The following is a 16,067-nucleotide window of genomic DNA, read 5'->3' as shown; positions in this document are numbered from 1 at the left end:
AAACCTAAAGCTGCTTATTTATATACTACAGAAGCGTAATCCTTTAGTTACTCCAAGTGAAGCCCATTGAAAGTACTCTCCATAGGATTACACTGCCTATGTATCGACTGAGAACACTAGAAAATCAGAACTGGAGATCAGTTGTAATCCCAGGGGATCTCCAGCCAGCGCCTGGAGGCTGGCAAGTATATTCCCAATTATGTTTGTGTTTTTGTTGAATTTGTTGTTTAATATATATGGATTTTAAAATATATGCATTTTAGTGGTTAAGTGGTGGTTAAGTGCGCAGACTCTTATCAGGGAGAACCAGGTTTAATTCCCCACTCCTCCACTTGCAGCTACTGGAATGGCCTTGGGTCAGCCATAGCTCTCGTAGGAGTTGTCCTTGAAAGGGCAGCTGCTGCAAGAGCTCTCTCAGCCCCACCCACCTGAGGGGTGAGGAAGGGTGGTGAGGAAGGTAAAAGGAGATTGTGACCGCTCTGAGATTCAGTGTATAGGGTGGGATATAAATCCAATTTCTTCTTCTTCTTAAATATTTTGACTATTCACTGCTTTGAGGACTCTGAAGCGGGCAGAAAAGGCAGCATAAAAATGCTTCAAATAAATAAAATTGTTGTGATATTTAAAGATTTGCCTAATTTATGGATATTTGAAAAGAAAGTAAGTAGATAGAAGATGGATAGATGATGCATAGGGGAGAGAGAGATTAATTTTTGGGAGAACTGCTCTGGCAGGTTGGATGCAGTCTACAGAGCTTGCAGAGCTCACACTTTCTTGCAAGTCAGTCCTAAATCTGTTCACTTGTCCCACAGCCTCAGTTCATTACCTAGCATGGAAAATCTTGCCTCCCACCTTGCTTCAGGAGCATCATTAAAATAAATGTCAAATGCCTTCTTTGCCAGCATGGTGGAATCTAGTACTTTTTGCTCCTTCCTCTTAGGACCATGGTGATGGAATGTTCATTCTAGAATTGCTAGGAAACCATAGCATCTAATTCTTAACTCCCACATCACAACCACCAGAGGATTGGAGGTTCACCATTGTTGACTACCTTGTAGACTGTCAGTCCAGAAGATTGTGCTGTGATCATTTCACTCAAAACACGGCATGTGTGTGCATGCATACCAGGTAGATGAAAGTGGTTTTCAGAAAGACACCCCAACCGCAGAGCAAAGCCCCAGACCAACAGTGAATTAATTTCCCCTTCTTACTGTTATTGTGGATTCTTGATCTAACTAGACAGTGGACTCCTACATTCCAGTAGTGGATTCTCACTGTTCACACTCCAGATTTTAAGTACACCAACCTGTCAGCTCACATAGCTGTTGCTATAAAAGGTGAAAGCAGTGCCCACTAAAATATCTGAGCCTACAGAAGAACTAGGACAGAATTCTAACAGTGCAGCCACAAGCAAAGTTAGACCCTTCTAAGCTCATTAAACTCAACAGGCTCAGAAGGGCATAACTCTGCTTAGGAATGCACTAGAGTCCTCTGTATCTATGCAGGCCTCCACTTGAAACAATTTATAACTTCCATGCCCCTAGCAACTGCACAACCTTAACACCTGTCCTATTCCTCCTGCACTGGTGTTCCCATTTGCAGCATCAACACTGAGTACACTGGAGGTGTTAGGTCTATCATTTCTGCTGTTAAAGCACAGAACTGGTTTCTATACGAATCGGAACACAACTGACTCAGGAAATCAAACAAGCACATTATTTTTGTAAGGTATATTAATTATTATAAACTATAAACCTTGCAAAATTACAGAGATAAGCTATGCTACCAATATGATGCCTTATTTTCCAGCCTAAAATCTGTGGCTTACAGACATATTCTAGGAGCTAATTATTTGCAGCACAGAGCAGATATAAGGCTTCTGTGAGATAATTTCTCCACTATGCTCTGGAAAGCCCTTACAAAAATGGGCTTACCTGTATTTGGAAAATTCTGTTATGAATACCAAAAGACAGGGCTTTTTTTGTAGAAAAAGCCCAGCAGGAATTGACCACACCCCTGACATCACCATTTTTTCACACAGGGCTTTTTTTGTTGAAAAAGCCCAGCAGGAACTTATTTGCATATTAGGCCGCATCCCCTGGTGCCAAGCCAGCCAGAACTGTGTCCCTGTGTGTTCCTGCCCAAAAAAAGGCCCTGCCACAAGACAACATTACTGGCATATTCAGAAACTTAAGAATCAAAGAAGAAACACTGCTGCCATCTTCTGGGTATAACACAAAAAGAAACTCTTCGGTCAGATGCTGGAGGCCCACTAAGATACAATGGACTATTTGAGTTCTTAAAACAGCTCAAAAGACGCATATCATGATCTCCTGTTGCCATCACCTTAACCCCCATACACCACCCCACCAGTATAGGTGATGATGTAGTATTTTGAGGAAGCAAAACTAAACTGGGACACTCTAAGGTAGCCTGAGCAATAAGCTAACAGGTTTCAGGATTCCCTTGAGAATCGTCATTGCCCTGAAACCACATCCCCATCCCACCAAAAATGGGAGGATACCAGGAACAGGAGCTGTGGGCTTCCAGCAGTTGCATCATTCTGGGAGCAGATGTAGAAAGATATTTATATCTGCTTGAGTGTAAGAATGCAGTCTGTCTCCAATTTTAGTTGAGAGAAAGAGAAAAAGCCCTGTGCCCCTGTATTAAAAGTTTCAGAACTACGGCTCAAATGGATGTGTCAATAACGCTTTTAGCTTAGTTTTTCATACAAACATGCACAAATTTTGTATTTTATTAAATTCAAGAGGCAAAACAAAATAAACGATTCTCCATTCTTTATTTTTATACCATTGTCCGGTTCTGTTTAGCATTAAAGATACACGACAGAATTGCAAGAAAAGGTTTTTCAGATTTAGCAAGTTGACTGCTTCCGCTTTCAGCCTTTTCGAGAAGGCTTATAATCAGGGCTTCCTTTGTAGATAAAGTCCAGCAGGAGCTCATCTGCATAGTAGGCCACTGACATCAACATTGTTTCACACAGGGCTTTTTTGTCGAAAAAGCTCAGCAGGAACTCATATTAGGCCACATCCCCTGATGCCAAGCCAGCCAGAACTGTGTTCCGGTGCTTTCCTGCTCCCAAAAAGTCCTGCTTATAATGGGCACTTATAATGAGCAGCTCCATCGGTGGGAAATAAAATTCCTCTGCCAACAGTGCTATCCTAAGGACAAACTCCTGGGAGTAAACCCCACTGAACTGCCTTGAGTAGGATTCCGAGTAGACCTGCTTAGGATGGAACTGCATGTAAAAGGATTTCTGTAAACCCCAAGAGAGCTAGTCGTTGTTCTCCTCCCCATATTTTTCAAGGTGCCACTGATCACTAACCCAGGCATTTCTGATGGATGGGTTCAGTGTGGACTACTAACTTTTCCAGACTTCCTCGCCAAGCTTCCTCTTTAGGCACCTCCTGGCTGGCCTCTCTAGCCCTTGCTTAATCTTATCAACTCCACTCCAGGATTGAAAGGGAGCCTGCCGTAAATCAGTCTGCTTTGTAGTTCATCTCTTTAAGCCATCGACTGGATCGATGTTTGGCAGTAGGCCATTGACGCCAAGCGAGCCAGCAGTGATAGCTCATGCCAAACGATTTGGCATGATTGACTGATAGCACTTCTCATCACAGACATGGCCCCATAGCAAACAGACAGAGTGAAGTTGGCAGCTCCATCTTTTAGCACGCTCGTGCAACTAACCCAAGATTGCACGGCAAACATAGAACGGTCACTTTCATTTAGGGGAAAGGCTGTGGCTCAGCGGTGTAGCATCTGCTCAGCATGCAGAAAGTCCCAGATTCTATCCCTGGTATAGGGTTGCCAAGTCGAACCCCAGAAATATCTGGGGACTTTGGGGGTGGAGCCAGGAGACTTTGGGGGTGGAGCCAGGAGACACTGGGGTGGAGCTAGGGGGAGGGGGAAACGGCGCCGGGGAGCGTGGCGAGCCGCCCTGCAGCTGCCGCCTCTTCTCTGCTCGCCTTGCTGCTCCTCTGAGATGGGCTCAGCCTGAGCCCATCTCGGAGCAGCAGCCACGGCGAGCAGAGAAGAGGCGGCAGCGGCGCGGCGGATTCGCGGCTCGCCATGGTCCTGGCCTGCCTTGCCCTCCCCTGCGCTGCTGCCGTCTCTTGGCTGCTCCTCCAAGATGGGCTCAGCCTGGGCCCATCTCAGAGGAGCAACTGCGGTGGGCGGGGAGGGGGCAGCAGTGGTGCGGCGCGGCGGCCTCCGGGTGACTCGCCATGCTCCCCAGCGCCGTTTCCCCCCTCTCCCCCCGCTTCCATTTTTGGGGGGAGCGGGGGAAGAGGGTGGAAATCCTGGGGTCCCCCGCCAGGGCGGGAGGGTTGGGAAGCCTACCCTGGTATCTCCAGTTAAAAGATGTGGCAGCAGGTGATGTGAAAGCTCTCTACCCAAGACTCTGGAGAGCCACTGCCAGTCTGAGTAGACCAGGGGTGTCAAACATGTGGCCTGGGGGCCACACAGGCCCCCTGAAGGGCTCCTATCAGGCCCCCAAACAGCTGGCTCTTGTCTGCTTCCTTCTCCCTCTCTCTTGCTTCCTTCTGCATCTCAGCTTGCTTTGCAAGGCTTGCTGAATCGCACAGGAGCTACAGAGCAAAACCTTGTTTTTCTCCATTGGTTGTGGCTCCTCCCCCTCCTGGTCCCCTGGGGGGGGGGAGGGAAAGAGCCAGAGCTTCCTTTGCCCAGTTTCCTGGATCCCAGGGGAGAGGTACAAAGAAATCACCTTTAAGACCAACAAGTGTTAATGTTTTAAGCATGTTTTAGTTTAAGTTTAAAAAATCTTTAATTGTATTTGTCTGTGTCCTTTATAAAGCTTATATTTCTGTTACCTAATCTCAAATAGGTACACACATGGCCCAGCCCAACACAGCCTGGCCCAACAAGGTCTCATTTATGTCAGATCCAGCCCTCATAACAAATGAGTCTGATACCCCTGGAGTAGACAATGCTGACTTTGATGGACCAAGGGCCTGATTCAGTAAAAGGCAGCTTCACGAGTAGAAAGCGAGTGAGTGGGAATTTAGTAATTATTCTGTGCATCTGTAATACCCACTCCATGTCTTAAGATTTTATAAGTAACTACTGCACCTCCTATCCTTCTAGATAATGTATACACAGAGTGGCAGACTCTCAATGCCCTTTGTGTATACGTGGGGTTTTAGAAAGTAGTTGTAACTCAGTGGGCAATCAGGTGCTTCATACAGACTGGCATTTATGTTCAGCCTGTGGGAGATGCCAAGGCATGGCCAGCAGTTAACAAGAAAAACCATAACATTTCATGCAGCTGTCAAAATGAACTCTGGCTCATGAAAACACTTGCTACAGTCTAGTAATCAAGTTGTTACAGTGCCACAAGACACTGTTATTTTGGCTGCAGCAGACATAACCCAGCCAAACCTCTGGGAATTGTCAGAATGGACAGCAGCGGAGGAGAACAACCAGTGATCCAACTTGGTCTATACTTAAATTCTGTGAGATGATTCAGCAAGTGATAAAAGAGTGGGTGCAAAGGAGGACCTATCAAGTGCAATCCCAAGTAGCATTATAGCCTTCTAAGGCCACTGAAGTCGAAGGGGCTTACAGGATTGTTAACTACGCTTAGGATGGCACTCCATGGCTGTGATCACACACACTAAATAATGCACTTCCAATCCACTTTCAGTGCACTTTCCAACTGGATTTGACTGTGTGAACTGGCAAAATCCAGTTGGAAAGTGCACTGAAAGTGGATTAAAAGTGCATTATTTAGTGTGTGCAATCGCAACCCATGTCATGCAACTACATGTGAATAAAAACAAGCAATGGAACAGCTGCTGCTGAAACACTGCTTCCACAGCTTCCTCATAATCCCTGGATAATGGCAACCTTTAAAGAAGAATCACAGCTTCATCCAGGAAACATTGGTGATTGTACTATTCTAGGAAGCAAGAGGTGGTTTTTCACAGTCTCGGTCCAGGCAACAAATCCACAAGCAGGCTTTCAAATTCACCTAGTTACACTTTCCTATTCTTGTTACAATAGAAGTTTCCCTCTTTGCTCATTTTCCTTGTGAGAAATGTCCAAACCTAACATCAAGTCCCTGCTTTTCCTAGTTCATGGAATACACAAAATATTTGCTTCCATTCATTTACAGGAATTCATACCCTAAATAAAATTTACAAACAGTAAGGAACAAGGAGGCAGAGTGCTTGCCCCATCAAAAGATGTCCAAAGCGCCCACAAAACTTGCCTCTGAGTATTCTCAGAGGCCATACCAGGGCATTTTTTGTAGCAGGAACTCCTTTGTATATTAGGCCACAATTCTCCAAGAGCTTACAGAGCTCTTAGTACAGGGCCTACTGTAAGCTCCAGGAGGACTGGCTACATCAGGGGTGTGTGGCCTAAAATGCAAAGGAGTTCCTGCTACAAAAAAAGTCCTGGGCCATACCATGTTTACCCCATGCAGCAAGCTGCCTTCTCAAGTGTTAGTTAAAACTGAAAGTCCTGGCATAAAATGGAGAGCCTGTCATTCTATTAAAGCAATTGTGACTATTTGTATATTTTAGATTTCTCCCTGCACCAATCCAGGATGTACTACAAGATTTCTTTCTCAATGCAGCCCTGTGAAATAGGTTAGGCAGAGTCACAGTAAGTGGTTCTAAAGGTGCCCAGTGAACTCCTGGGCTAAGGGATCTGACTCACATTCAGTGCCATCCTACATAGAATTACACCCTTCTATGGGCTTAGAAGGGTGTAACCCTGCTTAAGATGGCACTGGTTGGCTCTTCCAGCTGGGTGGCAAGACCCTGTTCATCGTGTGCAATTAACCAAGCATTGCTCTAACCAACAGATCTTCACTAACCTGCCTGCTCTTCTTTTTCCTCAGAGAAGGAGTAGAAGGTAAAGAAGAAGACAACAGCTGCAAAGGTAAGGGACACCGAAATGAAAAGGCTGGATCCTACTACAGAGAAATCCAGGGGAGCCCACATAATCAGGGCATGCGCGCTTTCCTGTATGATATTTATAGATGTGTGACAGTCCTCCACAACAGCTATTTCGGCTGTGCTGCTCCCTGACTGGAGGATATAAAAGACATGGCCTTTGAAAATGTCCCAGTCATGCTGCACTGAATAATACCCCCTAGAAGACAGGATAGGGTTGCCAAACTCCAGGTGAGGCCTAGAAATTACAACTGAGATCAGTTCCCCTGGAGAAAATGGCTACTTTGGAGTGCGGACTCTATGACTTTATACCCCAATGTGGTCCCTCCCCTCTCCAAATGCCACCATTCACAGGTTCCATTCTCAGACCTCCAGAAATTTCCAAACCTGGAACTGTCAACCCTACATCAGGCAGACTTCCTTTACTTCAGTGTGGCAGCACAGGGTATGTATAAGTGACCCAAGCAAAAGGAGACATCATGGAAAAGAATATATGAATTATTTCAAGCAGGTGGAAATGTAGGTTAGCTTTGTGCCCCAACCTCCCACGATACCCTGTAATAGATGTATGTCAAACATTAGCCACCAAACTAATCATGGGGTCACAGAATATTAAATATTGGTGTGGGGAAGGAGTTCCCCAGCTGAATGGCACACATCTAGATTACATGAAAGCATCACATCAAAGGAGGATTTGTTGCATGATACAGTATCACAACAACAACTAAAATCCACATATACATCTAACATGGCTGGATGTTACAGAACATGACCTGCTAAGGCTCATTCTCAAGACAATCATACTATTGCCCTGCCCTGGATAGCCCAGGCAAGCCTGATCTAGTCAGATCTTGGAAGCTAAGCAGGGCCGATCCTGGCAAATACTTGGATGGAAGACCTCCAAGGAATACCAAGGCCAAGATGCAGAGGTAGGCTGTATCAAGCCACTTCTCTGAATGTTCTCCAAACCCCAATAGGGAGCGCCAAAAGTCACCATGACTTCCAGGCGTGTGCACACACACAAATACTAAAAAAATAAAAAACAGAGACAATCATGCTATTAGTCCTGGGACTCAATATAAGTACAGCCCCGTTAAGAATTCCTTTCTCTCTCAAACCCATGCACACCACACATGCTCAATAGCTACACAGAAGGCTGTTCTGTCAATGTGGAGGGCTAGTTCTCCACCCAAGGGGCTAGGGCACACATAGGCACTAACACCATCACTGGAGGGCTCACCTTGCTCCCACTGTGGCTTGCTAAATACATCCCTCAGTTCTCCCAACCTATTGTTTGTCAGCATTCCAGCAGCATCGTAGGAAGACACTACAGGGGTTTTTGTTTGCACTCGGGCCAAAAAGGATTTTATACTCACTATCCTAAGTTAACACATTCAAAATTCGCTTGTCATCCTTGCTTTGGAAATACACTGCCAGGCCCCCTTCTCAATTTAGCACTGTCAAAAAACACGGAATGTCACTGGTTTCCCTCCCCCACTCCTCCAGGGTGTAGAATTGACAACAGACCTGGAGAAAAGTGTCTTGTCCCTTTAACAGAGGTAAAGTCATGCGTGGAAATGGGCAGTTAAAGCATTTAAGAGCATGGAGATATATAACACCCCGTTAAGCCTCTATTAAAGGGGCAGGACGTATTTTTCTCCGATGGCCAATAGGGTAGCTTAGACAAAAAGAATTATTTTGAAAAGTAATTCCCGTAAGGGATTACGTATGGAGGAGTGAAAGTCTCTCCCCACTCCACAGGAATTTCTACGGTCTTGAGACAACTAATCCCTCCTCCAGTTCAGACCAAGTCTACATGTGCCAGCGGAGGTGAGAAACTAGGCTATACCACTTCAAACGGTGGGGGACAAGATGAATCACATGCTAAAGGTCGCCCCCATGTAAAAAATCCCTGCAAGTTAAAAGTAGCCCCCCATGAAGAAAGGTTATATGCTGGATTTCTGAACGTTGTGCTAATGTTCTATTTATAGGGAATTACTAATCGGGAAGAGTTTTGATCAACACAATCCCTTCCCTGCAGTATGAAGTCGAACGGTCCATTCAATCAGTCTCAGCCGTCTGCCCCTTCATTCCGCGGCACCCTAGACCGGGCCTAATTCCGTACTGTTCTCCGCAGTCCAGTCCTCGTAGGGCATTTTCATTCTCCATCAGGTTGTTATTCAAGCTCCCATCGGTTAATTTTAAAAATCTTTTTTAAAAAACCCTATACCCAGGATATACCACAAGCATGTGCGCAACCAAGTAGACCCACGCACCTTTGTTGGGGATGGTCTGGTTCGTGGCTTGCGTAACTCATATGGGAGTGGAGTAGAGTTGCAGATTCAAGCTAGAAAACTGGAGATTTGAGAATGGAGCCTGGGGAGGACAGGGACCTCAGTAGGCTCCAAGGCCACAGAGTCCACCCCAAAGCATCCATTTTCTCCATGGGAACTGATCTCTGCGGTCAGGAAATGAGCTGTCATTCCGGGAGATCCCCAGGTCCCACCTGGAGGCTGGCATCTCTAGGAGGGCCAGCAAACCAGCTTACTATTAGTCATATTGACTGGGCGAACTCATGGAAGAGTAGAGGTTATCAACAGCTAAGGCAATTGAATAGAACATCAATGTAGCGATGCAGCATGCTTTTGAATGCAATACACGGGGAAGAGACAAAGCACAAGAGGATGCTTCATGCACGCACCGCTTGCAAGCCTCTGCTATCCATGAGACAAAACGCCGGAGCTTCATTCATTCATTCACGGTCTGACCCAGAAAACCACTTACGTAATGCTAAGAAACTAACTGCAGAAAATGGTTGCACGCTTCTCCCCTCCCCCGCAAACTAGAATAAATCCCGATCCACACGTTATCCCAACCGCTTTAGTATAAACCAAAGCATATTAAAAGCAATCTCAGTTTAAAGCAACACTCTAGCGTCTTACCAGCGGCGCATGCGCATCACCAACCTTTTTTTCCCCGCGGCGCAGCGAGCCCTAAGAATTCTTTCTTTGGCCACGCCCCTTACTGTTCTCCGCTTTCGGCCGGCTTTTCTGTTTTGCCGGGGTAAGAAAGGAGATAGAACGCGCATGCGCTCGTGGCCCCGGAACAGGGAGACGCGAGAACCACTAGTCAGGCACTTCCGCTTCCGCCTCGCTTGACGTTCCCGCCTCTTCGAATCCGGTCGGAAAGGAAAGAAAGAAAGAAGAGAGTCTCGTGAGGGATAGTCTTCTCGGTTTTTTCCCGCCTCGGTTCTTTCGGGCAGCACCGTTGTTTTCGTTTCCGGTAAGGGGGGGGGGGAGAAAGGGACACGGTAACCATGGCAACCACCCCTGGCCTTGTGTCTTTCCCTTCCTCCGGATATCGAGTTCTGGGGCCGGGTTTTGGTTCCTCAGCTGCTCTGTTTCCTTTCTCTTTTTTTTGTAAGTGAATCGTCTTTCTCTTTCCCTTTCTGAGCCCGGGTTGTGAGGCAGTTCAAATTTCGCCTCTGCCTTTGAGAACGGATGGATTTAATAGCATTTCTAGGGTGCTTTGGACGTTCCCGCCCAGCCTCGTGCTGTCACCAGAAACGCGGGGATTCTGAATCTGAGCAGAACCGAGACGGGGATGATGGGAGTTTCAGGCTTGTTAGATCTCATCTTTCTCGGGCCCTCTAAGCGACGGAGTAAGAATCTTGCCGTGGCAGAAGAGATTGGCAGGGCAAAGTTGCCTTCTTACCTTTAGTTTGAGAGCTTTCGTGCTGCCTCACCTCAGTGACCTGTCAGGTGCCATCTGCTCACCTGAGCCGGCCTGACAAAACTCCACCTGCTGATCTCCCAAACTTTGTCTCTGGATCTGATTCCAAGGAGGCTTGATGGGTCCTACTTTGGCTTTGTTTTTCTGTTTAAAATATTTCTGTATGAGACTTTTAAGGTTTAGAAAGACTTATAGCACTAGGCAAAAAAATCCACAAAAAAATCCAGCTAGATTGGGGTCCAGAAGTACCTTAGAGACCAACAAGAATTTGGGTGTATAAGCTTTCAAGAGTCTAAGCTGTTGATAAAAGGCCAAATATATATTAGCTTATTAGACTCTATATTCTGTTGTTGTGGTCTTTCCGCCTAGAAAATGGAAATATTAATACCAAACTAATTTTTAAGGCTGTTGTAAAAGTTGTTGAGGGAGCTTTGACTCTCAAGTGCTTATACTCTAAAAATCTTGTTAGTCTTTAAAGTTCTACTGGACATGAGTCTAACTGCTGTACTGCAGACCAACATAGCTGCCCTCTGAAACAAAGCTATGTTAATATGTTTAACTTACATTTGCAAGCAGCTGTAACGATTTTAAATGAAATTCTGAGAGATGTGTGCTGCTGAGCGCTCAGAGTGCTGTGTAAATGTAAGTGAAGCTATAGTTACAAGTTGGAAGAGGGTAAAACACTTGGCAATCCCCCCTCCCGCTCTAATATACTGTAGGCTGAGCATGTGTGTTTCTCCCTCCCACCCTATCTTACTTTTTTCTTTAACTCCCACTAAAGCTGTTTTCAGTATGGTTTACTTAAAACCAAATCCTCGAAACTGTTAAATTATTGTATTTTTATGTTTGTGTCTGGAAACTACTTTCACCTTACTTTAGGAATATATTTTATGTATATGTAGTGCTATGGGATATGTACAGGATAATCAGTGTGACTATTTAACCATGTCCAAACATACATGAAGCTGCATTACAGGGACTCAGACCCTTGAGCAGAATTATATGTTGTGACTGGTAGTGACTGTCTTGGGTCTCAGGTTGCTTATATCATTTATTACATCATTCTTTTAAATGAAGATGCTGGGAATTGAATTTGGGACTTTCTGCATGTGTTGACCATTGCATTGAATGTATGTCTGAATGTTCTACATTTGTTTGTTTATATCTTTAATAAATTTACTGCAAGCAAAAGAGAAAAAGTAGTCTTGGGGAGATAGCCGTTTCAATGTGATCTTATTAATGTACCATTTGTTCAAAAATAAAGATGGAATTTTGGCCACCAAAAACAAACAAACAGCTCTAATCCAACATGGCTCATGGTATTTTATTGTAAGGAACGTTCTGTGTCTATTGGGTTTTTTCATTGTGAGGAACCTTGGTGAGATACAAGAGTAAGATTATAATCCTTGCTAAATATGACCTGATGTAGCCCTCGCTATTCATATTCTTGGAACCCAAATTCTGTACATGCTTTCTTCTTGGTGTTTAGTTAGTACTTTATTCCCTGATGCTAATTAGCTGTGTGGCATCCTTCTCTCATTTCTCCAGTTTGATAACCTGAATTTCCACTTATTTCTGGTGACTCCCTGCCTGTCTCCTGTCTGTCCCATGCTTCACTTCCTCCCATTGATGCTACACTCTACCTACCCTCTTTTTTCCATGTTGCTTGGAAGTCTTCTGGATCCCTCTGTAGCGATGACTGCTCTAACTTTTATCACATTGGTCCTGAGTTGTTACGTCTCTCGACTCTTTTCATGATACCTTAAGTCATATTTTTTAATTATACGTAATCTGTTCCTTTCTGTGTAACCTGTCCCCTCTAATCACCCAGTTCCTTTCTATCCTTTCAGACTGGTGAGAAGAGAGGATAATCTGTGTTGCATAGAGAGTAATCTTCAAAAGGACTACTTGGAAGTAAGTCCCATTTTATTAAATAGGGGTTAGTCCTGTGAGCATTCTCAGGACTGCGGCCTTAGTCTTTCATGGACTAATTCTAATTAAACAAGAGCAGCTTGGTAATTGTTACGTTATGCAGCATGGAATCAGGGGAATATTCATATAGACTTTTAAAAGTGTGTGTGGGAGGGGGAATTTCTTAACTGTCCTGATTGTGACACCAAAATGGGCAAATTAGAGGTGGGGAGGGGAGTGTTACGTGCTACCTGTCTTCCTTATACTGATACCTATCTTGGACACAGTTAAGTAGTTTGTTTCTTTGCAAAATTAATGCAGGCAGAACAAGTAGATGGATAATGCTTTCCTGAAAAACTAGTTCTGCTGTTAATATTTAGTTACATCAGAGAAGAGAGCAGTATTACTCATCTCCAGCCTCTCAGCAGTGATGTGCATGTTATGATGATGTCAGCATAAATAAGTTGTATATTGGAGGTGTCACATGTTTGGAAATCCATGGCTTCTTGATGTCAGTCACTCCGGCATCCTTATCGTAAGGGCTTTGTTTCAGTAAAGCAGGCTCGTGTGCATGAGCTTTGTTTTCTTATCTTTTTGCAGGTGCAGAAAATAGACTAGGCTTATTGGATACTACCAACTTTTCTGCTGGTGCAAGATGGAAAATAAAACCCTTTTGGCTATGATCTGTGGGATTGTGGAACCCACGTGGACAGAAAGTTTCACAAAACAGGATTCCAGTAAGGAAGGGAATTGGAGAAGGCCACTCATCTTGCACCAGTGGAAAGTCTAGTAGGGTCCCACTGAACAGCTGTGTCTTGCAGCCATAATGTAAGGGAGCTTTGGCTTACAGCTTACTTTTTCAGGATGTGGCACAAGCTGCTGTTGCACTAGAAAGGTGGCACCGGTGCTTGTTCATGGAAGTTTTGGATGGAAAGTGTGGCTGACTCAGGGAGAAAATTTGGTATCTATCTGAGGGCAGTTTCAGTTAGCTTACCAGAGAGGAATCTAGCATTTTGGAAACTTAGATGGAAAAAGAAAGGTGTTTCATGACAGGAATTTTTGGGGAGGAGGGAGACAGGCATTGTCAGAAGAATATAAATATCTGCTAGCTGCTTTAAAAGTAATAGGAATGGCTCTCAGTATGATGATGATTTAAAAACAGGTCTTTCCCCTTCCCCCTTTAATCAGGTTGATAGCTCCAGGAAGAAGGAAGGGCATGCATGTAGGATATGGGAAAGTAGTAGGGGTGGCAATGACACCTCTCTTTCTTTTAATTTCTTTATGTAGCATGCAGTAATTGTTTTCTGTCTTCTTACCTAAGCAGTTTATCATTGTTGTGATCTCACTATTATCCCATGGGCTTGGGAAAGTTGTACAGCTAATGTTTAATATAGGGCTTTTTTTGTAGCAGGAACTCCTTTGCGTGTTAGGCTATACCCCCTTATATAGCCAATCCTCTAAAAGCTTACAGGGCTTACTGTAAGCACTTGGAGGATTGGCTACATCAGGGGGGTGTAGCCTAATATGCAAAGGAGTTCCTGCTACAAAAAAAGCCCTGAATATAGTTAATATTGCAGTACAGTATGAAATGTTAACAGCATGCAATGCTACAGTCAGGATCAATAATCCAGCAATGTGCATGGGCTAACATAATGTAGCCTTGCTTAATTAGAATTAGTGTTTAAAAGAGCCTCAACAAGACAAAAATAGTGTTTGAAAAGGTGCTTTCTTTTTCTGTTCATTGTGAAAGTAAACCTCTAGTTTTTTTATTTACTGACCTTATGCTAATGCTTTGTTCTCATTTTTTCTTAAAATACTTGTTTTTCCCAAAGCTTCACAGCTGTTCCTCTGCCCTTCTCATTCAGGAAACAAGGTCCTTGAATTAGACAAAAGTAGAGTGCCAATTTTATATAATGCTAATTTCCACATCTTGCTTTCTTTTCAGGCATTTTAAGTTTAGACCATCTGTCAGTTATGTGAGCAGTCTCTGCAATGGGTGAGTATTTTTCATAATGACATCAATAACTTTTGCCAAGGCCAGAGTCCCACCTGTTCTTATGACTTTGCTCCAGCTTTAGCACCAGTCTTTCAGCATGGCTTCCTCATCATTGCCATGGCAACATTTGCTCTACAGAAAAGGCAATTGCCTTGGTGAGGGGGAGAGGGAATAAGGTTCCCATCTGCCCAACTTGTACCACATTAGGCCTTATTAGTTTTTGTCTGGCCATGCAGGCTTTTGCAAATGTAATGCTGGCCATATGCAACAGTAAAGGGGGCAGTCAGGATGCTTTCCAGGCAAGTGAGGGGTTTCCCACCCTCCTCCACTTACCAGGCTTTCAGTTTTTTTATCTGCACCAGGCATGGCAGTTGGTCCCTTTCCTATCGCACTCCAGCCTAGCCACAGTAACCCACTTTTCAAAACCTTTAAAGGCATAAAATAATGAAACATAAACATAGACAGGATCCAAAACGGGTGAAACCGAGTACAAAATTACACTGGCCAGAAAGATAATCAAGACAACACCACAGAAAAACCAATCAGATATTCATTACCCTCACCCAAAATTAAGATAGCCCCTATGAAATACAACAGCCACACACCCAGCCACCAGCCCCATCAGTCTGGGCGATCCACTAGCAAACAAATACTGAGCAACTCCCACTGGAGAGCTGGAAAGGTCAGAAGCAACAATAATCCATGCATCACGTCTAGGTTAGACTGCTATAACTTGCTCTGAGCTGGCCTGCCCTTGAGACTGACCTGAAAACTGATCCAGAATGCAGCGGCAAGAGTCCTGATGGGAACATTGTGGGCAGCACACATATAACGTGTGCTATGCCAGCTGCCCTGGTTCCCAGTGGCGTACTGAGTCAAGTTCAAGGTTTTGGTATTGACCTATAAGGCCTTGAGCAGTTAGGGACCGATATATCGATGAGACCATCTCCAGTATGTCTCTGGGAGGGCACTGCTCTCTCAGGATAGCAACCTGTTAGTGGTCCTCAAACCTAAGAGCCCTGCAGCTAGCAGGGATTGTGCAATCCATAAATGTTGTTGTTGTTATAATGGCACATGTTTTTGTACTTCTGCAAAGCTACTCTGTTGAATCAGTTTATGAATAAGGGACAGGGATTACTTTTATTGCCTGCCTTATTTTTACTTACCTTTCTAGGGAATGTATATGCATATTGGAAAGTGAAATCTGGTCACTAAATCCATGTTGGCAGATATTATATCGGTGCTTAGCTAAATACTTGATAATTTGGTGTGTTTGTCCAGCTTATTTTCATTGCCATATGAAGAAATTAATAAATATGGGGAGGAAGCACATGTGTTGCCTCCTTTTTGGCCCAGCTGCTATTCTTTATACAGTCCAGGGGGAACCTTTTCTTTTTCCAAAAGTCCCACGGAGATGGGGACTTCTGCAAGAGTACACCTGTGTTTGTGTTCAGTTCAGTGTTGGTTTAAATGGTTCTTGGAGC

General features: G+C 44.4%; 2 protein-coding genes across 4 annotated transcripts in view; one reads left to right on the top strand and one right to left on the bottom strand.

Annotated features, from left to right (window-relative positions):
- Positions 1 to 9,904, bottom strand: part of PFKM (phosphofructokinase, muscle) — a 59,278-nt gene extending 49,374 nt beyond the window's left edge. The window contains exon 1 of one of the 2 annotated variants that reach the window (XM_060252195.1): positions 9,887 to 9,904. Coding sequence is in view for 1 of the 2 variants with exons in the window: in XM_060252194.1 (XP_060108177.1) it covers positions 6,866 to 6,992 (127 nt within the window). In the remaining variant the exon portion in view is untranslated. Of the gene's footprint in view, positions 1 to 6,865; positions 7,008 to 9,886 lie in introns of those variants that run through there. The other variant, XM_060252194.1, reaches the window with a different exon arrangement.
- A 136-nt stretch (positions 9,905 to 10,040) lies between these two features.
- Positions 10,041 to 16,067, top strand: part of SENP1 (SUMO specific peptidase 1) — a 33,774-nt gene continuing 27,747 nt past the window's right edge. For both annotated transcript variants that reach the window (XR_009556109.1, XM_060252196.1), the window contains exons 1-3: positions 10,041 to 10,226; positions 12,527 to 12,590; positions 14,533 to 14,583. Coding sequence is in view for 1 of the 2 variants with exons in the window: in XM_060252196.1 (XP_060108179.1) it covers positions 14,580 to 14,583 (4 nt within the window). In the remaining variant the exon portion in view is untranslated. The remainder of the gene's footprint in view (positions 10,227 to 12,526; positions 12,591 to 14,532; positions 14,584 to 16,067) is intronic.

This window comes from Heteronotia binoei, chromosome 13, assembly GCF_032191835.1.
Source record: "Heteronotia binoei isolate CCM8104 ecotype False Entrance Well chromosome 13, APGP_CSIRO_Hbin_v1, whole genome shotgun sequence".
NCBI lineage: Eukaryota > Metazoa > Chordata > Lepidosauria > Squamata > Gekkonidae > Heteronotia > Heteronotia binoei.
The sequence above is the reverse complement of the archived record's forward strand: the minus strand, read 5'-3'. Positions and strand labels throughout refer to the sequence as shown.